The sequence below is a fragment of the Alligator mississippiensis genome, chromosome 3, assembly GCF_030867095.1.
Source record: "Alligator mississippiensis isolate rAllMis1 chromosome 3, rAllMis1, whole genome shotgun sequence".
In the NCBI taxonomy this organism is placed as follows: Eukaryota; Metazoa; Chordata; order Crocodylia; family Alligatoridae; genus Alligator; species Alligator mississippiensis.
This window is the reverse complement of record NC_081826.1, coordinates 63,643,440-63,667,030: the sequence shown is the minus strand read 5'-3', so window position 1 is coordinate 63,667,030 and position 23,591 is coordinate 63,643,440. Positions and strand designations below refer to the sequence as shown.

At 43.8% G+C, this 23,591-nt stretch overlaps 2 protein-coding genes across 17 annotated transcripts in view; one reads left to right on the top strand and one right to left on the bottom strand.

The window, feature by feature from the left end:
• CSPP1 (centrosome and spindle pole associated protein 1) overlaps window positions 1-12,046 on the top strand; it is a 121,207-nt gene extending 109,161 nt beyond the window's left edge. For 15 of the 16 annotated variants that reach the window (XM_059724011.1, XM_059724008.1, XM_059724006.1 and 12 more), the window contains one exon: window positions 11,103-12,046. In XM_059724011.1, the coding sequence (XP_059579994.1) occupies window positions 11,103-11,329 (227 nt within the window). In that variant the 3' untranslated portion in view covers window positions 11,330-12,046. Of the gene's footprint in view, window positions 1-7,492; window positions 7,558-11,102 lie in introns of all 16 variants that reach the window. The other variant, XR_009460711.1, reaches the window with a different exon arrangement.
• A 1,420-nt stretch (window positions 12,047-13,466) lies between these two features.
• ARFGEF1 (ADP ribosylation factor guanine nucleotide exchange factor 1) overlaps window positions 13,467-23,591 on the bottom strand; it is a 146,822-nt gene continuing 136,697 nt past the window's right edge. The window contains exons 33-39 of the mRNA XM_006261995.4: window positions 22,429-22,501; window positions 19,610-19,739; window positions 18,343-18,482; window positions 17,787-17,955; window positions 16,577-16,715; window positions 15,696-15,813; window positions 13,467-14,865 (exon numbers count right to left, since the gene is read on the bottom strand). Coding sequence (XP_006262057.1) covers window positions 14,701-14,865; window positions 15,696-15,813; window positions 16,577-16,715; window positions 17,787-17,955; window positions 18,343-18,482; window positions 19,610-19,739; window positions 22,429-22,501 — 934 coding nt within the window. The 3' untranslated portion in view covers window positions 13,467-14,700. The remainder of the gene's footprint in view (window positions 14,866-15,695; window positions 15,814-16,576; window positions 16,716-17,786; window positions 17,956-18,342; window positions 18,483-19,609; window positions 19,740-22,428; window positions 22,502-23,591) is intronic.

Sequence of the window (23,591 nt, the reverse complement as noted above, 5' to 3'; positions counted from 1 at the left end):
CTGGGGTAACTTGCCACGTGCCAAAGCACATCTGGCACTGGCATTCCCTGTGGACAAGTAGTGGCGGTGCAAGGTGTGTTGCCACTACTTGTCTCCAGGGAACCAAATGTCTGTGCTCATCTGGACATGGCCTAGATGTCCTTGTCTGCCTGCGCTAGAGACCTGAATCACAGACTTGGGCCATGTGTTCCTTTGGTAGAGAAACAGATGCTAGAGACAGGAGAGGAGTAACAGATCAGATACATAAGAGAACTATTGATCTGAGTTGCAGAGAACTATTGATCCTTCTCTAAAACAGTGAAATCCTTAGTGTCGTCTTCTGTAGAGAACAACTCATTATATGACTTTATTAAATGCATGACACATTTTCAGCACTTTTGGAAGTGGCACAGGAGGGAAGAACACAGTCATTTCCAGGCCTGGTAGGTTTGCCATGCCAGCCACATCCAAGAATGTAGACAAAGGGTATTCAATCTGTTCCAAGTGACTTGAGGATGTTTTGGCAGTGGGTGAGAACAGACCTTGTTGTGGCAGATGTGCCAAAGTCCAGGCAGCAAATGCCTCCCAAGCCCAAATATAGGGAGAGAGACCCAAGGAAGCCAGACCTATTTGCACATGAAGGCTACCAGCCTCATCTAGCTTTCACGTGCAAGTACTAGTTAGCAAGCATTGCTCACAAAATAAAATTGCCTGCACTGTGACAAACTATCTTAATTAGTGACCTGCCTTCCTCTAGACTGTGGGGGAACTTTTAAAATCTGTAATGAACAAAGGGCAGGTGACAGGTAGTACTTCCCTGCAAGCAGCACTAGATGAGTCCAGTATACCTATACTCTCCATGGCCATATCTGAGGCAACAAGAACATCAACCTGGCACAAGCAGCCGGGATATCTCAGGAAGGTCCAAATACTGGAAGATCTTCCCTTTGAGGGCAGTGAACATTTTAATTCAACAACTGAGACCCTCCATTTGTGAAATGACTCCACAACTACCTTACATTCCTCACATCTCCAAGAAGAGACGAAGACAGACAACAGCTTTCCTTTGGCCAACAGCACCTATCTGGTACTGTCACCAGTCCCTAAGAAAAATACCAATACAGTACCCAGGAATAATGCCCCCCCCGCCCTTTTTTTTTTTCACCTATGACTTTACAATTCATGTCTTTTGGTAGGCAGATTTGGCACCAGTGTTGAGAGCCTGCCAGAACCTTTTTCAGTTTTTCCAGAAACCTAAACTCTTGATAACTTCCAACCCATGAGGCCTGGAAGTCAGAGATGAGAGGTATTCTAATTCATTCTGCTACTTCAGTCTTCCCTGTCTGTTTTTGCAGTGGCCATTCTCAGGAACTGCTTTTAAAGTAGTTATGTCTCCTACAGTTTGGAACTCTGGAGGAAGTAGCCAAAGGAGGGCTTAGACGCGGGAGCGGTGAGAGACGTGCGGGTGAAAGCTCGCTGCGCCCCTGCTCCCCTGAAGCCCCCCAGAAACCCTCCAGCAGCCGCGGAGCCCCCCGCTAACCCCCAGCGCAGCCGGGATAAGCGGGGCGTGTGGAGAGAAGGGGCTAACCCCCTTAGTGTGTGTGTGGGAGGCAGCAGCTGAGTGGAGCCAGGCCGGGTCAAGCCCCGCCCAGGCCCCTACTTGGCCCAGCCCCCCAGGGAGAGAGAGAGAGAGAGAGAGAGAAGGGGGGGTACTCACCAGCCCCCCTCCAGTAAGGCAGGGTCCCCCAAATCCCGGGCAGGGCCCCCTATTTGCCTTAAGAGCAGCTTCCTCGACGGCAGGCCCACTGCGCATGCGCGCAGTTTAAAAGGGCCCGCCGACCGGGAAAAAGCCTAGTTAGACGCGGGAGCGGCGAGAGACGTGCGGGTGAAAGCTCGCTGCGCCCCCGCTCCCCCGAAGCCCCCCAGAAACCCTCCAGCAGCCGCGGAGCCCCCCACTGACCCCCAGCGCAGCCGGGGTAAGCGGGGCCCGTGGAGAGAAGGGGCTAACCCCTTAGTGTGTGTGTGGGAGGCGGCGGCTGAGTGGTGCCGGGCCGGGTCAAGCCCCGCCCAGGCCCCTACTTGGCCCAGCCCCCCAGGGAGCCACGTGACCGGAGCCGCACGAACAGGCTGCACAAACAGGCGCGCTTCTCTGCCGGCGCGTGAGTTAGCGCGGAGTTCGCGCGGGAGGGCGTGCAGGAGGGCGCCAGACCCTGCCTGCGCACCCCCCAGGGTAGACAGTCCAAGCCGTAGCCAGCCTACCTGAGGCATGACACGGATGGGCACGCGCCGCACCCCGAGGGTCCCCTCGGGCTCCGCGGCCCCCCCTTCTGGCACCTCAGAGACGGCCACCCACACGGAGCCCCTAGTTCCGGGCTCCACGCAGACGGAGCCCCTGGCTCTCGGCTGCGGAGGCTGCCTGTCCCTTTTTCAGGCTCTGGGGCCTGGGAGCATGGCGACCTCCCCTTGCGGGGTCTGCTCCCTTTTGGGGTCTCTGGCACGCCAGCTGGAGGAGCTCCAGGCCACAGTCCACAGACTGCGTGCCATCAGGGACTGCGAGCAGGAGATAGACTCCTACTGCCAGGCCCTTCTCCCCCGGGAGGCAGAGGGTAGATCACAGTCTCCCTCCAGGCCAGAGGAGGACTCTGGGACCTCCTGCTGTGTCCAGCCAGGGGCATGGACCAAGGTGGTCAAGGGCCCTAAGGCCCGCCGCACCAAGGCCCCTGCCCCGCCAGAACTGAGCAACAGGTATGCACCTCTTGCTGCCCCAGAAGAGCCTGCTGAGTTGCCGGCCCCCACAGGCAACATGGGCCTAACTGCAGCTCCCGCCCCTGCTCTCCCCAAGACAAAACGTAAGGTGTTTGTTGTGGGAGACTCCCTCCTGAGGGGGACGGAGGGGCCAATCTGCCACCCTGACCCCTTAGCCCGGCAAGTCTGCTGCTTCCCAGGGGCCCGCACCCGGGACATTGCAGAGAGGATCCCCAAGCTCCTCAAACCCACAGACCACTATCCCATGCTCCTTATTCATGTGGGCACCAATGACACGGCTCGGAGCGCTCCCAGCCAGGTCATGAGGCGCTACAGGGATTTGGGAGCGGGGCTAAAGGTCTGGGGGCACAGGTGGTGTTCTCGTCGATCCTCCCAGTCTCAGGCTATGGGCTGAGAAGGGACAGGAGGATCTATGTGGTCAACCAAAGGGAAGGCTTTGGCTTTCATGACCACAGCCCGCTCTTTGGCGAGAGAGGCAGCGAGCTGCTGGGAAGAGATGGTCTCCACCTCTCTCCCCTAGGGAGGAGGCTCTTCTCAGCCAGACTGGCTGACCTGCTCCACCGGGCTTTAAACTAAGCCCGCTGGGGGACGGGGGGACTACCGCCACTGCTGGCCCGCTGAACAATCCTTGCAAAGCCAGCGGATCACGGCACTCAAGGGAGCCCACCCCAGCCCCAGCCCTAGTAAAATCTGTGGGCAAGGAAGGAGCCCCCCAGGGGGCGCTTGCCTGCCTGTACACAAATGCCAGGAGCTTGGGGAATAAGCAGGAGGAGCTCATCCTCCTGCTCAGTGCAAACAATTACGATGTCATAGGGATCACGGAGACCTGGTGGGACTCCACCCATGACTGGACCATGGGGATAGATGGCTATACCCTGTACAGGAGGGATCGTGTAGAGAAAAGGGGTGGGGGTGTAGCTCTCTATGTTAAGGAAAGCTACGCGTCCCTGCAAGCCGATATTGGCGACCAGGGTGGACGGCTGGAGACCCTCTGGGTTAAAATCCGTGGGGAACACGGCACAGGGGACACAATGGTGGGAGTCTATTACAGACCTCCCACCCAAAGTCCTGAGCTTGACCAGGAGTTTGCCCAGGAACTGGCTGAGGCAGCTTGCTCCAGGACCATGGTTGTCATGGGTGACTTCAATTACCCAGACATCTCGTGGGAGGATCGCTCAGCAAAATCTGAGCGGTCGCAGAGCTTCCTCTCGTGCGTGGATGACCTCTACCTGACTCAAGAAGTCTATGGGCCAAGGAGAGGCAAAGCGCTGCTCAACCTGGTGCTGGCTACTGGGGAGGACCTAGTTGGTGACCTAGTGATCGATGGGAAGCTGGGTGACAGCGACCACGAGCTGATCACCTTCACCATCCGCCGAAAAGCTGGCAAGTCAGTCAGCAACACGCAAGTCCTTGACTTCAGGAAAGCCGACTTTGACAAGCTCAGGAGGCTTGTCAGTGAGGCCCTAAGGGACTGTGACCACAGGGAGAGGGGAGTTCAAGAAGAGTGGTTGCTCCTCAAGGGAGCGATCCTCAATGCACAAACTAAGTCTATTCCATCTCGGAGGAAAGGCAGCAAGAGGGCACAGCAGCCCCTCTGGCTCTCCAGGGACCTAGCAGACCTCCTGAGGCTAAAAAGAAAGGCCTACAAAGGATGGAGGATGGGAGTCACCTCCAAGGAGGATTATTCTGCACTGGTCCGGTCCTGTAGGGAGCAGACCAGGAAAGCCAAGGCTGCAACTGAACTCCAGCTAGCTTTGAGCATCAAGGACAATAAAAAGTCCTTTTTCAGATATGTGGGGAGCTGGAGGAAAAGCAGGGGCAACGTTGGACCCCTGCTGAACCAGATGGGACAACTGACGCCCAGGAAAAAGCCAACCTATTACATAGGTACTTTGTGTCGGTCTTTCATCAGCCCCATGGGACCCCGTGCCCGCTACAGGGCCGGGAAGTCCGGGTGAGGGTGATCCCCTGCCCTCCATTAATGCTGACTTTGTGAAGGAACATCTTGAGAAGCTGGATACCTTCAAGTCAGCCGGCCCTGACAATCTTCACCCCAGGGTACTCAAGGAGCTGGCGAGCATCATAGCCCAGCCTCTAGCACGGATCTTTGAAAACTCTTGGCGCTCTGGTGTAGTGCCCGAAGACTGGAAGAAGGCCAATGTGGTGCCTATCTTCAAGAAAGGGAGGAAAGTGGATCCGGCTAACTGTAGGCCCATCAGCCTGACTTCTATCCTGGGGAAGATCTTAGAAAAGTTTATTAAGGAGGCCATCCTTAATGGACTGGCCGACACCAACATCTTAAGGGATAGCCAGCACGGGTTTGTTGCGGGTAGGTCTTGCTTGACCAATCTCATTTCCTTCTACAACCAGGTGACCTATCACCTGGACAAGGGAGAAGAGACTGATGTCATATATCTTGACTTCAAAAAAGCCTTCGATCTGGTGTCCCATGATCGTCTCTTGGAGAAACTGGCCAATTGTCGCCTTGGGTCCCCCACGATCCACTGGCTGGAAAATTGGCTCCGGGGTCGGACCCAGAGGGTAGTAATTGATGGAAGTCACTCATCGTGGTGTCCTGTGACCAGTGGGGTCCCCCAGGGCTCTGTCCTTGGACCCATACTGTTCAACATCTTCATTAATGATGTGGACACTGGAGTCAGAAGCGGACTGGCCACGTTCGCCGATGACACCAAACTTTGGGGCAAAGCATCCACACCAGAAGACAGGCGGGTGATCCAGGCTGACCTGGACAGGCTCAGCAAGTGGGCGGACGAGAATCTGATGGTGTTCAACGCCGATAAATGCAAGGTTCTCCACCTTGGGGAAAAAAAACCCGCAGCATCCTTATAGGCTCGGCAGTGCTATGTTGGTTAGCACTATGGAAGAAAGAGACTTGGGGGTCATCATTGACCACAAGATGAACATGAGCCTGCAATGCGATGCTGCGGCTAGTAAAGCGACCAAAACGCTGGCTTGCATCCATAGATGCTTCTCAAGCAAATCCCGGGACGTCATTCTCCCCCTGTACTCGGCCTTAGTGAGGCCGCAGCTGGAGTACTGCGTCCAGTTTTGGGCTCCACAATTCAAAAAGGATGTGGAGAAGTTTGAGAGAGTCCAGAGAAGAGCCACGTGCATGATCAGAGGTCAGGGAAGCAGACCCTACGATGACAGGCTGAGAGCCCTGGGGCTCTTTAGCCTGGAAAAGCGGAGGCTCAGGGGTGATCTGATGGCCACCTACAAGTTTATCAGGGGTGACCACCAGTATCTAGGGGAACGTTTGTTCACCAGAGCACCCCAAGGGATGACGAGGACGAATGGTCACAAACTACTACAAGATTGTTTCAGGCTGGACATAAGGAAGAATTTCTTTACTGTCCGAGCCCCCAAGGTCTGGAACGGCCTGCCACCGGAGGTTGTTCCAGCGCCTTCATTGAACACCTTCAAGATGAAACTGGATGCTTATCTTGCTGGGATCCTATGACCCCAGCTGACGTCCTGCCCTTTGGGCGGGGGGCTGGACTCGATGATCTTCCGAGGTCCCTTCCAGCCCTAATGTCTATGAAATCTATGAGGGTCTTTGACATCTCACATTCATTTGCCATTTTGAGTTGTGTATAGTAACTCTGACCTCATCATTCCCTTGCAAGATTCTCACGAGTTCAGAGCTCTCAACCTGCAAGATGCCTAGTCAGATAGCCATTTGTCCAACCTGGTGTCACATGGTTCACTAAATTATTACTAAATACCTAGCCCAGTCACCTTATCTCTGCCTGACATTAGTTTCAGAGTAGTAGTTGCATCCTCTACCCTGACCCAACCTCACTGCATCTGACTGCCTCGACATTGCTTGGTGAAGATGCTACTTAGATGGGGTTCATAGATGCCTGTGATGGCAGGGAACTGGATCCACTGACCTGGGTCATCCCTTCCTGTTCTAGGTGCCTGAGATTTCTTTTGGACTTTTAATTCCTGGCCCTTCATTGTGCCATTACACAGCATTTCTAAGAACAGCATTACTTTCAAGCTTCATTTCAAATTCACATACAAAGTTGTTTCAGAGTTCAAAACGAATCTGTTAATTAAATAGCCTAGTTTATTCCTCAAACCTCACTCAACCCCAGGGGAGCTAAATGTTGCACACTTGTAGCAAGGACATTATCATAGACCTGAAAGAGAGAAATTATTCATAAACTTGCACAGATTGTGTATGGCATTTGCTGAAAGGGCTATTGAAATTAACCTCTGCTTCCAGTTTGAAGGAAGTCTGTCTTTTTTAAATCTCTAGAGCAGCTAGCCTACCCCTTGAGACACTACTTGTCTGGTGGAGGTTTCCAGATGGGATGCCCAGGTTGGTTGGGCTGTCCTATGGTGGTAGTTTGGGTAGGACTCCATCTGTTTGCTTGGCAGGGGGTTAAAAACACTGAAAGGTAAATAATTTGTTTTTGCTGTGAAAATCTCAATTTTCTTTTGTTCAAGAGGGTAACAAATTACTTCCTTTCTATGGAGGTGAAGCTACATCTAAAGTGGCAAGTGACAGGTGATCTCTTCAAAATAAACTTTTTTTCTTTTACTTTTACATAAAAGCCAGAAATGGTGTTAGACTGAGAGAAAGGGAAGGCTAACAATACTTATTTACTGTTTTTTAATATAAAATGAATAGCTGTGTAGGCTTCACTGCTAAATTGGTACAGGGTAAGCAAATGTCAAAATCCTATTTTCAAACTTGTGTTTTTTTTTCCCTTGATAGGTTAGGTTTTTCATCATGAATATCTGGATTCAAATTTTTAACCTTTTAAAAAGTGATGGTCAGGGGTAAGTTGACCAGACAGTATTTCATTAAAAAATATGTAGCTAGCTATAGAAATAGACTTCTTCAGAATTTCCAGGGATCCCATGCGGGAGCTCAGATTCCCCTGCTGAGGCTTTGCAAGATCTTCGGTGTTAGAGGTACTGAAAGGGAAGAGCATCCTGTGCTGGTTCCCCCATGCCACCCCTTCACCAACCATTTTGCTTTGTAGGGGACTTGTGAAATTAGGACCTGTCACCTTCAACCTCAGCATCAATCAAAGATAATGACTGTTCCAAGAATAATGGGGTCTTGGTTTGCCCTCTTTTCTGATAATATTTAAAAGGGCTTTCTGTAATTGGAGGGAGTTTTAAGCTTACTGGTGGTGGCTTCCTTTGTAACAAGGCTACTGAAGTGTTTTACAGCATGCTGCCTCTGTTCACCATCGCTGAGGGATGTGGGGAGAGCTGTTGCTCTAATGTTAAAGTCTGGGGCAGTCCCTCGCTTATTCTGCTGCTGTTGTTCTAGGAAGAACTGTTGACTGTAAGGGTTAAAAGATGTTAATCACTTCATAGTGGACGCGTCTACACGAGATGCTTAATGCACAATAGCGTGCTGGGACAAAAATGTGCTGATATACTACTATGCAGTAAGCATCACAAAAAAACCCTTTCATTGGCACTACTGAGGAGTAACTAGTTACTGCACATTTAGTTTAGTACTTCATTAAGCAAGTGCTAAACTAAATGCACAGTAATTACTGGGCTTTAATGAACGTGTAAATGCGCCCAGACAGGATAAAACTGACTCTCTGTTTAACATCAACCTTTTTGCCTCAGATGACCAAGTGAGAAATTAACCACCTTCTGTTTTTACAAGAAAGGGTATTTGTAACATTTGTGGGATGTTATTCTTCACCAAAAATGTATACTTCAGCCTTTCCTAGTGAGAGTATAAGGAGCTGACCAGCATCTGAAAGGTCCTTTCTGTGCCTTGTTACAGTTACAGTATGTGCTGAAAACTTTAGTATGCTATTATCACTGTAGTTCCTTCATTAGGTAAACATAATGGGCATTTGTACACATTTGCACCACGTTGCTGGGTGCTGCGAAAATGGCAGTGGCATGCTTTTGAACTAAAACACATAAAGGTGTTTTAGTTCAAAAGTGTACTGCTGCCATTTTCTGTGCACTGATGTACATTTTGCTATTTATACATATGTACGCAATGTAGCACTGGGTGCGTCAGCTCGCATGCAGGGCGGACTTAACTAAGTCTGCTCCGATGTGCTGGATCTCTAGCATGCTGGAGCATTCAAATGTGTGGTGTGTATAAATGCCTAATGCATTCCTAACATCCTTACAAAAAATATGCAAGTAATCCAATAGGATTTTCCATGCACACACGCAACCAAAATAATACTAAAAAAATCTTGTTTGTCTGAATGAAGAGGTGAGGGAGAACCTTTAGAAGAATTATGTAGAAAGATCTCTCACTGTAGGTTTTTGGCTGCATAAACTTAAAAGCCACACATACACCAATATAAAAACAGGGAGAACAAACCTTTCATGTTATCCCACAGATATAATCAGCTAACTAGTTTGATTTTTTTTTTTTAATTTTTTTATTCCCCCCCCCATCCCACATCTTAAGTTTAAGTAACTTTTATTAAGTTTTCAGTGAGGAAACAAGGTTGCCTAACATCTTATTTGACAAAACATAAGGCCCAAACTGTGCTACTGACAGCAGATCACCCGCATGGAGCCCTACTAGTCAATGTATGTGAAGTCAATTCCATCTAAATTTAAATGAAAGTCTTTTTTTAAATAACTAGAATTCAGTTATTGTTTTTCTCTTTTTTGGGGGAAGACAGAATGAAGGGGAAAGGATTTTTTCCATGGTTATGGACATATGGAACAGGATCAGAGCCTAATCTTTTATTCCCTCCCTCCCATTTATAGCTGAGACATCTGCTTTTGCCTGAGCAGGAAATGTAGGGCAAGTGGGTGGAAGATTAGGCTGTCCCTATTCCAGTTCAGCTGTGAAAGGGTTAAATCTGTAGCTGCTGCCAAAGACTAAACTCGACCCCCTCCCTCCATCTGAGGGGTAAGAGGAGAGGGAGGGACAGGAGGAAGAGAGTCCATAGCCATCTTAGTGTTTCTTCCATGCCTCTATTATGGGCAGAAAAATCAGCTTCCACACTTAAGACTTGCACCCCAATTTTGGAAGGAAAGTTGCCTGTGGTATGCAAGTAAATATGATCGTACCCAGTTTTCTGTATGTAAGGGATAATATACTCCAATTCAGTAAATCTTTAAAATCAGAAACTTGATCTTAACTTGAACATCTTTATTATCCAAGACTAATTAAGCCATTTTTCTTTTGCTTAAAATAACTTTTCTAATTATACCAAGTTGTTTTAATTCTTCCATTGCTTACTAGCTTGTGTAGGGGAAGTGTGTTTGTTTGGATGGAAATAAACACAACTCTCCAAGCTAAAAAGCTCTAAGCTTTGTTCATAAAAAATAAAAGGAAAAAAATGGGCAACATTTTTAAAGTGAAAATGCCCTTTTTCCTGAGCAGGTTCACAGGCAGGAAAGTGGAGTCTGACTTCAGCACCTCTGCAAGGGCTATTACGTTAACTATGCTCTCATGTACTGTAAGCACCCATGCAAGAATACCCTTCTAAATAATGCATGATGGTGGGAATTAACAGCACTCACTGCCTGGTCAGTCCAAGGTCACTTCCCCCATTTGCATCATTATGAGACTACTACATGTTCAGGGGGCAGTTACTACATAGAAGTTAAACTGCTGTAAGCTCCTGCCCTTGCTCACCTACAGTTAACTTACTCTTGCAGCCCTGCCCTAAGAGGACAGAAGCCTCTACATAACATCACACACTTCTGCATCTGTATCCAAGTAGCAAGTTTATACACCTGTTAGGATTGCTTGACCTAAAAGTACTTGTAGCAATGGACTCTTAGTTCCTGATGGTAAGGGGCTATTTTTGTGGGGGAGAAGATGGATACAAACAATGTTACTTGAAAACATAGCAGCTTGTTAGTTAGTCAAATGGATGCATTTACTGGCTCCACGTGACAAAGCTACCTCTGCTCTGCATCGGGTCCAAAACCTTTTCCTTACTCCTTGGTTAAAGGGCACATGGGCATGCACAAGCCAGCCTTAACAAGGCCTTTGAGAGACATTTACTTCTCTGAAACAGCCTTTGGTATCAGTCTCATGACAGCTTCCATAAAGGTAGGCTCAAAATCAGAGAGCAAAGACTGGCCTTCATGGTTAACCATCTGCTATGGATAAGATTCTGCCTAAATCCAACCACACATCAGCATACTATAGAAAATCACAATGAGACACCCTGGAAATTTTCAGGAAATAGAGTAGTTGTCCTTATAGACCAGTTTCATTTGAGGCATCTCCCTGTTCAGTGTGTTCCAGGTCTTTGTCTTGGTGTGAAACATAGCATGCTAAGAACGAAGAAATAGGTCAATTTTAGTGAAGAGGTAGCACCAAAGTGATGGGCTTTAATGTGTTGTCAATTCTCTTCCAGGTGATGATGTTTCCCTGGGAGATGCTGATGCTACTTTGACTCACTTCCCATCCAAAGATGGCAGACGACCTAAGTCTGTTGACACAGTAGCTACAGACCCATGGCTGCGACCAGGCACATCGGAGACCCTGAAAAGGTTTATGGCTGGAGAGTCGAGCCAGGTTAAAGTTACTTCAGAAAACCCATTCCCTTTTAGTTGGCAGGGCCTGTCAACTGCACACGGTTGAATAAATCCACATTGAAACCAGCTGTGCCTTTCATCACAGAAAGAATGTTAATCACTACTGCACTTTTTATGGTCTCTTATAGCGATAGTCTTATTTTGTGTAAATATTGTGAACTTTTGTAAAAGATTTTTAAAGTGACATGTTCAGAGAGAAACTGTAGTGTGACTGATTTCTGTAAAACAAAGAAATGTATAGAGGATATCTTCTTATTCCTGTGTTAAAGTGTACTTTTCTATAATTTAAAGAAATCACTATTTTTTTTTCCATCCTTAAAAAAACTGAAACTTGTATAAACTTGGTGTTAAATGAAAGTGAATGTTTTAAGTGCTGTAAATGTCAGACAAACTCCAGAAATCTTCAGTCAACCAAAAAGCACAACAGGCAAAGGGTACATCCTCTTTTATCCTATTCAAGGAACTTCTGCTGTTTTTGTGGAGTAAGAATAGCATTCGGTATTTGAACAAGCAATGAGGTTGTAGCCTGTTTATGTTCAATCAATGGTTCCTGACTTACAGCTGAGAGCGCTTTGTGGGCAATATTTTGATATAAATTATTGTCCATTTCCATACCAGTTGCATTCTACTTTCCAGAATCATTTGAGTTCAAAATATTAACTATAACTTTCTGACTCATTGAATGTATTGACAGTGCAAATACTGAGAATAATTTATGGTTATGATTTTTAAAGTTGAATAAATTATATTTTATTAAAATAAAGTTGCATAGTGAAACATGGATGAGAAGTTAAAAGGAAGACTACCTCTAGAGAGAGAGAGTTTCTGCTAAGGCAAAAAGGAGAAGCCAAGAACAGGGAAGAGATGCTGAACTCCAGGAGGGGAGAACAGCAAAAGATATGGTCAGAAGTATGTAGATCCTAAAGAGGGTGCTAATTTTGACTTTTAAGGGAACAGGAAAAGGGTTGGCTGGGTAGAAGCAAGAGAAAACAGCATGACTCTTAAGTTAAAACATGCACAGGAGCAAGAGTAATGATAGTTAAAGCTAGGTGTAGAAGTAACTGAAACAAGGGAAATGCTTCCTCAGGGCCATAGGGTAGTGAACCTGTGCCTATATACTGCAAGTTCAAAGCAATGGCTGTAGCCCTTTACCTGTTAGTCTACAAGGTGCACCTTAACTTTGCCTTCAAACTTAAATATTCTTGGTCATTAAGCTGTGTTAGTCTGAACTCAAAAAAAGCACACCCTGATCTGGATGTTACAGGCAGCTTGCAGCAGTGATTGTCACCTTAGTCAGACACTGAGTTTATTCAAGACTATGTTCCTGGCTCAGCAGGGCTGCAGGCAGCATTGTAGCAAAGTTTAACTCTTCCATTCAGAATGAACTCTGCACCTCAAGGGATGGACAAGCTGGCATATGGCTTGTGCTGCAGTTCATAGGGAAGGCTGTAGAAGCTGAGTTTTCTTGTGAGTAGCTTGCCTTTCTCAGGGCTCCTGGCTTTCCACACCCTCCAATGCTAGGCAAGATGGACAAATGGTTCCTGTACTGATTTCTCCTCCAGCATTGCTCTAGGGGGAAAATGATCTCTCCCTTGAACTGCTAGCAGCAATCATTTCACCTCCAAGCAGTGTAGCCTTCCAAAATGGTAGAGAGCAGGGTCTCTGTCCCTAGTCTTCCACAGCTACATATTTAACAACCCCAGCAACACAGGCCAAAAATAAACAAACAGCTTTGAAATGTAGGCATCTTATAACCACTGAACAGAAAATATGAACAGCCAAATCCTTCTTGGAATGCCTTTGCCATGAAGCCTGAAAAAAAATAGTGACAACTAGGCTGCTGGATGGATTGAGACTACCATTTATCACATTGCCTCTATTTCCTAGTATTCTGCCATCTGGCCATAACTGTCTCTCAATCTTATAGCTGGACACTTCATACACTTTCCTGTCCAAATAGTTTACAATTTTCGCTCTGCAACTGTACATGACATAGTACAGTAATACACGAATCGTTTTACTGTTTTATCTATTGCATTTCCTTCTATTCAGCCTTATGCAAACTAGTCTAACTTTTGGCTGCTCTATTTTAAAGAGCCTGTGCAAATTCATTTAAAAGCATGACAGGTAAAGAAAATGGTGAAACAAGTAGCTGTAGATTACACTGGTTTTGATTGCACTGATGAAAGAATTCAAAAACTTTATTGACCTATAACCTGATTAGAATATGCCAGATGAGAACCAATATTGTACAGAAAGTTGTACAGAATTTTTACATAGAAAACTTTACATATCTGTACCATATACATTTTATCCATCTGAAAAAATTTTCTACATCCATTGTAATACAGAATGCTTGACAATCTTGTCTTTTAACCATCAGAGCACAATTCACAGTATGAATACATTTCCAATAAATTTAACCATCCCCAAATCATGCCAGATTTGTTACTTGAATATATTCAACATTAAATTCTGTACATAGAGTGAAATCTACATCAAACAAAAACGTGTGTGACAGCAGACACAACCTAGACTTGTTTGCAGTGATTCAAGTTCCAGTCCTTGAAGGATCATCATTTCAAAGGCTCATGATATTTAAAAGCCCTAAAACAAGTATATTACAAGTAGTTATGTCAGTTGTGATGTTTTCTACCTCTGTTCTTGACAAAAGTCAGCAACACTAACTTTTGGGCTACAACAAAAACAAAAGTCACAACTCAAAAAATAAACCCAAACTTCTAGTGCATTTGAAAAACAAAATGTTATGGTTCATCAGCAAATCAATTATACAGAAACCAAACAAAACAATGCAGGAAGAACTGTATAGTGTTCAGGAGTATATTACAGACCTGCATCTCTGTACATTTTCACAGGAGGATGATTACCAGTATCTCAGACAGCCTGAGTGTGCAAAAAATCTTCAGAATAAGAATATCAGACATAGTTGCTAAATGTCTTTTACCATCAACAATAATTTCCATTCTTTTTCACTATAAACATTTTATCCTTCAAAATACAGCTCTCCTGAGTTGTACTTCTTGCAGAAGTTCAAACCTTTACATAGTTCTTTGGGTATTTTTACTTTCACCCCCAGCATAAACATCAGTTGCTATACTGCTGTCTAGGACAGTAAAGGATATTGTAGCCCATGCTGACAACAGGACTGTGCTAAAAACTGGCTCAGTGCTCAACATGAGCCAGGCAAGAGAAACAGAGATAACCCATCAGAAAACTGCAAGGGACTGGAGGGTTGGCAAGCCTTAATTACAGTTATAAGCTGTACCATTAACCCTTAGATACGCTGCTATACAAAAAACCGTTCTATGGATATCCAGACGGAGCCTCAGCTACCTGGTCCTTTTACATAGCTGATAAATAGAATAACGTAACAGAGCAATATTCAGTCTCTGTATGCTACTGCTTGTTTGTTCCAGGCTCCTGCTCTGGTGGGTGGGATATCTGGAAAACTACACCAATTCGCAGGAAAAACCTTCGCAAAACAGCTCGAAGTTCAGGGATTAGGTCAAACTGCATAATTTCACACAAGAGAGGATAGTAGAATGAGGCGTGCGCTCTGAACTGAGGAAGGAAAACAAATAGTTACTCTATTAGGCGTTACTCATTTGACAGCCTGTTCTTCAGACTCCCAATGCCCTGCCTGATGCCAAGTGAGAAAAAATTACAGCCAAAAATCAACGGAATTCAATTAGAAACAAGTTTATTACTAGGACTAAGACTGCGTTGTTTTAAAAATAACATGCATGCAGACTGCACTGGCTAGATATCGTTCTCTCTTAGCTTGCTTATTTTAAAAGGGAAAGGATTTTCCTTTTACCAGTCCAGATTTATGTGCCCTGTCAGCTTGAAAGTGCAGCCATCAAATGTTGTTAAAACCAGGAAAGTTTACAAAAAATAATATATTTTTCCCTGCTGAAATTCATACTTTATATTCATATTTGCTGAAACATTTTGATTCAGAAAGATGTGCAGACAATTGAAATTGATTATTATTCCCAGCACAAAATATCAGGAATTATGGGAAGTCCTTTGGAGTAACCACTTCCTTATTTTGGGAGGGACTAATTTAACTAAGACACATGCTAAGGGTTACATTATTCTTTTCCAATTGTCCTGCCATCAGCCTCGGTGACTTCCCTTGATGGTTGTCACCACGTCAAATATTGTTTCAATGTAGAGTCTAAATTTTAAGCTACCAGATACATTTTTTAAATGTGTTACAGACTAATAAAAATTGTACCACAAAACAGTCTTACTGCATTCTTAGTGGGATTTTTTGGCTTCATGCTTCCAAAGCTATCTAAAATCATAAAAAAGTCTGCAGACAAAGCTTAGGACCAGTTTTTATCTGCACCACTTGATTTTAAATAGGCCTCACAACAGATACTTACCCTTTCATCACTTATCTTTAGGACCTTAGTCAAGAACAAGAGAAGGAGATTAGTCCAGGCTTCCCGATGACTTTCTGATGTAAGAGTAAGGAAGTAACTCAGAGCTTCACTGCAGACACTAGAGAGAACATACAATTATGAGACACAATATTCACAATTCCTACTCTACAGAGTCATATGACTATGTTCCAGAATGCTGACAAAGGGGTGGTGCTTGTTTCCAGCCAGTGGTGTTTTCAGAGCTATCATGTTTTCTTCAAATGTACTACCAGGCTCTCAAAGGGGTTAAAATGGAGAATGCCTTCGAGATAATTGTGCATCTGTCACTTCTGGAATTATCTGAAGATGGTCTTCATGCTGATTTATCAGGCACAGTATCTACAATCCCATCATGCATTCCAGCCATATACACTTCGTTCTGTCACTTTAAATGGTTTTGTGAGCTAAGAAATCTTGCACGCGTGATCATTCAAAATAATTACTTAACACCCCTGAGAGGCTCCTGAACCCTGAAACTCAGAGCTTGTTTTCCATGATGGAGAATGTTACGAATCCACAAAGAAAAATGCGATCTATTCTCAGATCCACAGAAAACTTAGACTTTGTTGGGTTTTTTTTAAGGCAGAAGTCATCTCCTACTCCCATCTGCCCCCCACAAAGAACCGAGACTTCCTCAGTCTTAAGTTCTCCCATTGCTATAAAACTTCTATGGAGATCGTCAAGAGAGACAAATAGTCAGAAGTACCTTTCACCCATTCAGAATGGAATACATCAAGGAGCCTATTTCCTTTATAACACCAGCTACTGTATGAACAGCAGTTAGAGCAAATTCAATTGCTGTCTATTTAAAAATCTGCTACATCCACCTATTAAAATCTTACTTGAGTAGTCTCCGCTGGACTTCCTCCCATGCACTAATGCGGCTTTCATCCATGTACATACGGAAAAGAATGCGCAAACCACATGCAAGGCTACTTGTCTCTTGTTTCAGAAGATTTGGCTTTGATTTTCCTTTAAAACCTGGAAAAATTCAAGATGCACATTGAAATTTGTTAGTTTAATCTCAAACTACAACAGTAGACCAGGTGTTTGCAATGTTTTTGGTTTCAGTGCCAAAAACACCCCAACCGACTTGTAAGATGCTGGCATGCTGGGGCGGATGATGGAGGAGCTATGAGGGACCCGATCCTTGTGGCAGCATAGCCCCAGACCTGTCCCTGCTGTCCACTCTGAGGTGCATGCATGCCAAGCAAAATGCCACTCATGCATGCCAGGGGTTGCTGACCCATGCAGTAGACTCTTTAGCATAGTTACTTGCAAGGAGACAGTCAGTTATTACCCAGTATATTTCTTCCAGCATGTAGCATACAAAGGGGTACTGCTATCAAAGCATAGCTAAATACTACAATTTCTTGTATACAAACATGCCTTCATGTTAATATATGCACCTTGCTTTTGAAAGGCAGACCTGCCCTTGAAAATACAGGTAAGGTATGGTATTTGTGAAGGCAAACAGGCAACTGTAGTTGGGGTTTGGAGGCTGAAGGGAGGGGAGAGGGAGCACAAAACACTGTGGGCGTTTGTTCTGTTCATCTCCTAGCTTCAGGACACTAGGTGGTGCTGGATGAGTCAAAGTGGTCAATCACTTTTTCTGGAACTGAGCTGGGTGGGCAGCCAGCAGCTCCTGCCAGATAGGCCCAACTGTAGGAGTCTCTGCCCCAGCATCTTGGGATTAGCTCCACTTTAAAAAAAAAAAAAAAAAAGTTCCCCTGGCAGAGGCTCAGGTTGTAAGAGAAAGTGCCTACAGCTAGCAGTGAGGGAGCCCCCGCCTGTGCAGCGCAGGGGCCATCACTTTTTGTCCCTGAGCAGAGGCTCAGGCAGTAGAAGTAGCTATTACCACATTTTCCATGCACCATTTTGGTTTAATCTTTAAATTATATGAAAGAAAACATTCAGGTAGAAGTAAAGACACTGAACATGAATTCAGTGCTGATGCTGCAAGGCAGCATAAAAGCCTCAACTCAATCTCCAAAAGATCTGTTCAAAACACAGTAATGATGTGCTACATTTTTCTAAATTGACGGCACCCACCTGCTTTCCAGAGAGCAGTTCTTTGCTCATTGTTTGAATTAAAAGCCTTAGCAAATCTGTGTGATTCTAGCAAACAGTCCAGCAGTTTGAAAAGCTGCTGCGATGTTAGAAAACGATACATTCCTTGATCTTGTGTGTCCACGTGAACGTCAAAGTCTACTGCATCCCTCTTCAAAAAACATAGAACAGTCAAGAGTTTACTACTGCTTGATAGATGGTCAGGACAATCAAGCTTTGTAATATCGCTTGAGGGTGAGAGGTTGTCGAAAATGTTTTATGTCTCCGCACCTTATTTCTACCCACACATGCACTTAGGATCAGTCATAAAAGCAGTCCCACTTATAAAGTGAATATTCCACCACCCTTTAGAAACTTTTATATTTAAGTCACAATAAAGCATTCTGGCCCCCGTGTAGGAAGTCTGAGTTAACGTAAGGTTTAACAGACACTTCATTTGTTCACTGGATATTCTCTAATTGTTCTAAAATTGTTAGTTACAAAACCTTATTAAACTTAAAAGCCATCAGTTAAAACCTTTAGACTAATACCCACTTACTTGGGCTGCTGCTAAATTCTCTGCATCTTCCTTTTTGCTGGTTGCTGGAAAGAACACAATGTTGTCGATAGTCTGAATGAGTTCCAGCTGTACGACGCATTTGATCAATAGAGCAGCAAACAATTTCTGTTCTGGAAATTCTGTTTGAAAAAACAGGGCAAATGTTTTGTGATGTAGCAACTTAAACAGATATACAATTTAAATATAACTTGTTTGATCAGCTTTCAGGTTAGCACTACGCTGAAAAGAATAAGATTGCAAGGCCATTGTTATAAGCCGAGTTTGATATGTTAACATCTGTCCATCCGCTTAATTGTCATTACACTTTACAACATCAAAGAACAACCAAGCTGGCATCCTTAATGGCAGCATCAGCAGAATTGCAAGAACTCAAAAAAGGCACATCTCTTCTACAAAGATGGTCACTTCCAGACTAGAGTTGAAGTAAATTGACCTCAGCTACACTAGAGAATACTGACAGGTTAAATAATGTTAGGTGTTTGAAATACAAGTGGCCAATACAAATTTACTACACGTTTTAAAGACTTGATTTATACTTTTTGCTAACCCTCCTGAGGGCAAGCATGAACACATTTTGTTCCTACATCAGTGATAGGGTGCTGGAGCACCCTGGGGCACCACCAGATTTTCTGACGGGTATCCATGAAGTATTAGGAGATAAGTGGGCTGATGAGACAAAAACTAAGCAAATAAATGCAGGCTCACGCTTGTCCCTGCCTGGATAATACCCCAATATCCCCACTGCCAGGCCCCTCTGCAAAAATGCAAGCACTATAATCTATAAATTAGTTTTTGAAACTGGGTGCCACTCAATTCACACATTACAGAAGGGTGCCTCAAGTCCAAATAGGTTGAGAACCACTGTCCTAGATAATGCCAGATTATGTTTAATTCCACTCCCTTCCGCACAAAAAAAAAAAAAAAAAAATCATCACAGGAAGTTAGTAATTTATAACCATTTTGCAAGAAACACTCTCCCTATAAAAATCTTGATTTCAATTACTAATATGCTGGCAATCTAAAGAAAAATTTTGAACAAACTGAAATCCTGGCCCCACAATAAGCAATGGGAAGTGGTACTGAATCTCAGGGAGACCATTTCTCAAAAGTATTTTTCCTCGTAATTTTTTTAAGTTGCTGCCCTTACTATAAGGGTGAAAAATCCAAACCTCCACAGAATAAGTTCTGTAATAGATGCAGACTTACTTTATCAAGCACTCCTCTTTTTATTGAGGGAAATACTCACTTGCTGTGGGCCTGTTTTTGCTCATCTCTTCACTCACTGTGGAGCCCATATTGGGTTGAATGGGACGTCCATCTGAAGATCTTGGCTGGACACAATCATGGATATCTACAGACTTCTGTGATAATGTATCCTAAAAAATAAGCCCAATTTATCCCATTAAACAAACTTAAAGAAGTTCACCCATGAGTCAGCTTTCAACAAAGTGTTATAATCTGTTTGTCATAGTCGGAGGAGTTTTCTAGTTTTAAAAATTAATAGGCACTATGGCAGGGGAGGAGAGGGGATGTTAAACTACTTTACCCAGCCCTTGGGGTTCCCAGAGGGGCCAGAGTGAGCTGGGGAGGGAGGGAGGGATTGGAATACTGCAAACAGCAAGTGACATAATTTAACCTGTTTAAAAAGTCCCTTAAATAGAGTTAACAGCTCACAATCCATTTGTTTATAGATCCCACACAAGTCTACTGGAGCAAAAAACTATATGGCGAGAACATTAATATCAGGCAAGTGTTCTGTATTACATTTTTTGGGGCAGCTAGGGGCTTTAAACAGATTCGCTGTGTGTTTATCAGTACACAGATGAGAGGAGTTGATGATCCACAAGAGAAAGAGGAGAGGTTTTATGATATTCCTTGTTTGCTGTATTTAGTAGTCTGTGAATCAACTCTGATGCATTAAAAAACCCCGAAAAAACTATGATCTCCACTACAACTTCTCATTGCCCTTCACTGTATGAGTACTCACTGAAAAAGTTAGAACTAAAAGCTTACACTTCCTCTTTGGAATATTAAAACCAATACCACTTAATGTAGCCATGCTTCATTTTTGCCCCTTCAAAACTGAGTTAATATAAATTCTCATGGCTACTTTAAATGTTTAAAACCTACAAAGAAAATACATTTAGAATAATTAACTACAAAAGTACATCATTTATTAGAGTCAGAAAAAAATAGGGCTGGAAGAGACCTCCAGAGAGGCAGCATCACCACTGTCCAAACCATCCCATACAGACCATAATCTAAACTCTATATAAGACTACCATTAACCCTGACAACACAGACCTGACACGCAACCTGTAATGCTGGGGAATTGCAGCAGCCAGTATCCTGCTTCCATAAAATGTTGTCAATATATGGTCAAGAGGTCCCAGGTAGAGGGCCATGCCCCCTGCTACAGAAGGCAAAACCCCTCACAGTCCACACTAATCTAACCATGGGGTAAAAATCCTTCCTAACCCCAAATTAAGTAATTTGTTTCAACACACCAACATCCAACTACTTTTGTTCAACACAAACAAATTTGAGACTACAATATTTACTTCTTCCTTAAGCAGGAATTAAACAAAAGCATCAAATGCCTATGACCACCACCACCACCAGGTTGTCAAACACCAAACAGCTTCTCTTTAGAACTGTGTATACTTATAATATAAAGTAAGAGTGTATAAAAAATATCCAGTATTATGAAGTTTATTGCATTATAAGCACTTGTAGGAACAACTGGAAGGGAGTATTTGCAAAACCTGAAGACATTTTCTCCTCCTAAGTAGTAGTAGAAACTATGAAAGAGGGCATTTTTACATGCATTTAACTTCCACTCATTTTAAACATTCAATAACTAAGATTTATCCAAACTATTTAATCATTGTTAGTGTGCGACTTGCCTCAGCCTGCAACAAACAGCACCCAAGGGTACTGCAAGATCCTTTTAATGGTGCTGTGCAATGTTAGCACTTTTAGGTGTACTAATATCTACACGTGATTCACAAAATAAACCCAGAGATTTCAAATAGGAATCCACAGTGTAAAAGGCATTCTGACCCACTGTTTGTATCCAGATGTGCAGGCATGTGCAATTTGTGATGCTACAAACCTCTTTATGGTGCCACAAACCGCACACGCGAAATATTAAAACATGTCCCACCTTGCAAATTTGCAGCATGAAAGCAAAGTCGGCTACCAGGATTTCCTGGTAGCAAAAAAGTGCTGGGAAAAATCCCAATGCTGAGCACGCAAAAGTGGTGTGCGCCAGAACAGAGGGAGGCTTGGTCCTCGAGCAAGAGCTCTGGCTGCCAGTCAGAGCATCTCTACTGCTCCATTTGTTCCCCCACTGCTGTAGCACACTGGCAGCTGGGAGGAGCTGGGCAAAGGCAGTTTGCCCAAAGCAGGGCAATGTTTCCCTCAACAAAGCACACATGCAGGGGCGAGTGCTGAGTAGTGGCACGATTTGAGACAGTGAAAGCACATGCCCCTGCACATCTGGACACAGCCACTGGAGCTTGAGTTCTTTGCAACAAAAGAACTCTATTTTTTCTGTAGTAAAAACACGAGCCAAAGCTAAGAGCTGGCATTTTCTGAGTGGTGTCTTGAGTCTAAAAAGGTTAAGAACCAGTGGCTAATACTGCCAAGGCTGTGAGTTTAGATGGGCTACAAACTTACATTAAAAAAACTGAAAGATTAGTTTTTTTCTAAACATTGAGAGAAAGCCTAAATCTATAATCACTTGAGTTCTAAGGTCTTCTAATGTTATGGATTTTTATTATGCTTAACTATAAAGATTAACTAATTCTTCACTATACACAATGTTAATTTTCAAAGAATCCTACCAGTACTCTACACGTGAGGAATGCTGCATCAACTACTGGTTTTCCAGTTCCTTGGTGACTGGGTGATTTTCAAAGCGATCTATGAGAGCACTTCCAACTAAATCAAATCAAAATGTGGGTTTACTCTAAGCACATTTTCCTTTGTTCCACACAAACATGTTTGATCCAAACTCTTGAAAGCTTTAAAAGTATTTTTTTTTCATTTTACAAAACATACCATCTGTTTTTCTCTCACATCAGACGGAGATACAGGGCCAATCTCTCCACCTGCGGGTCGCCAAGTCAACAACCTTGGAAACACAAATAGGAAATGCTGAGCGGTCTTGAAATACAAATTAAAGACAGACACTGCATACCAGAGATGCATCTGTATTCCAAGGCTGTGCTGTTTTTACTACTGGTAGACAAAGGTTGCTTGCAGATGTTAAAAAACAAACAAACAAACAAACAAAAAAAATGCACTTTACCAAAAGAAGTAGTGCATTGCTTTGACCCAACTCTGCAGCATCTGTATAGATCAGGTGATTCAGCTGGGCTTTTTGGCAATGTTATTTAAAGCTAATTCAATCAGTTATTAGATAAAAGTGCCAAAAAAGCCCCACTGAAGTGCCTGATCTATATAAATGTCAGGCAAGCCAGGCCCAACTAATTCGCCGACTCTTCTGGATATGTGCTAGGCTTGGTGCGGGAGCACGTGGAGTTTAAAGTAAAGCTCCGTTTATTTGTTTGTTTTTTTAAAATGTCTGCAAGCAGCCAAAAATGACAAACTATAAAATGGAAACTAAAAGAAAAACAAGGTACAGTTGGAAATATGCTCTTTAAATGGACACTTTCAGAAAAATGAACTTTAAATAAAATGTTATTGTACTTAAGCAGGAAATTAAGGTATAATACTTCATTCTTTTCTAATTATAGACACTTTAAATCATGCATTTTGTAACCATTAACACTATTATATTGTAAATGTGACAGCAGTAGTAAAAGCAGTTTCCTACACAAATTCCATATTACAATCCCAAGCCACTTGAATTCTTTCATGCTTCAAGTCTCATCCTAGTGGTGAGTTCTTTCAAGTACAGCTGTGGTTGAATTTTCTGAGATCATATTCTAACTGACTACACCAAGCACAGTGCACATAGCAGTATTCTCTGAAGAGCTGTCACACCAGACAGACGAGACAAAGTGGGAGAAAGGTAGCATTTGTATCTCCATTTAATAGAAGTACTCAAGTGTACAGAAATTATATGAACAAAACAAGTCCATGGTAGAGCTAGCAACTGAACCTGATCAAGCAGCAAGCTGGCAATATATAGTACTTGGTAATTCCTCTAGTGTAGACATGATTAAAGCCAGTGCAGTTAAAATTTCATGCTATGCACT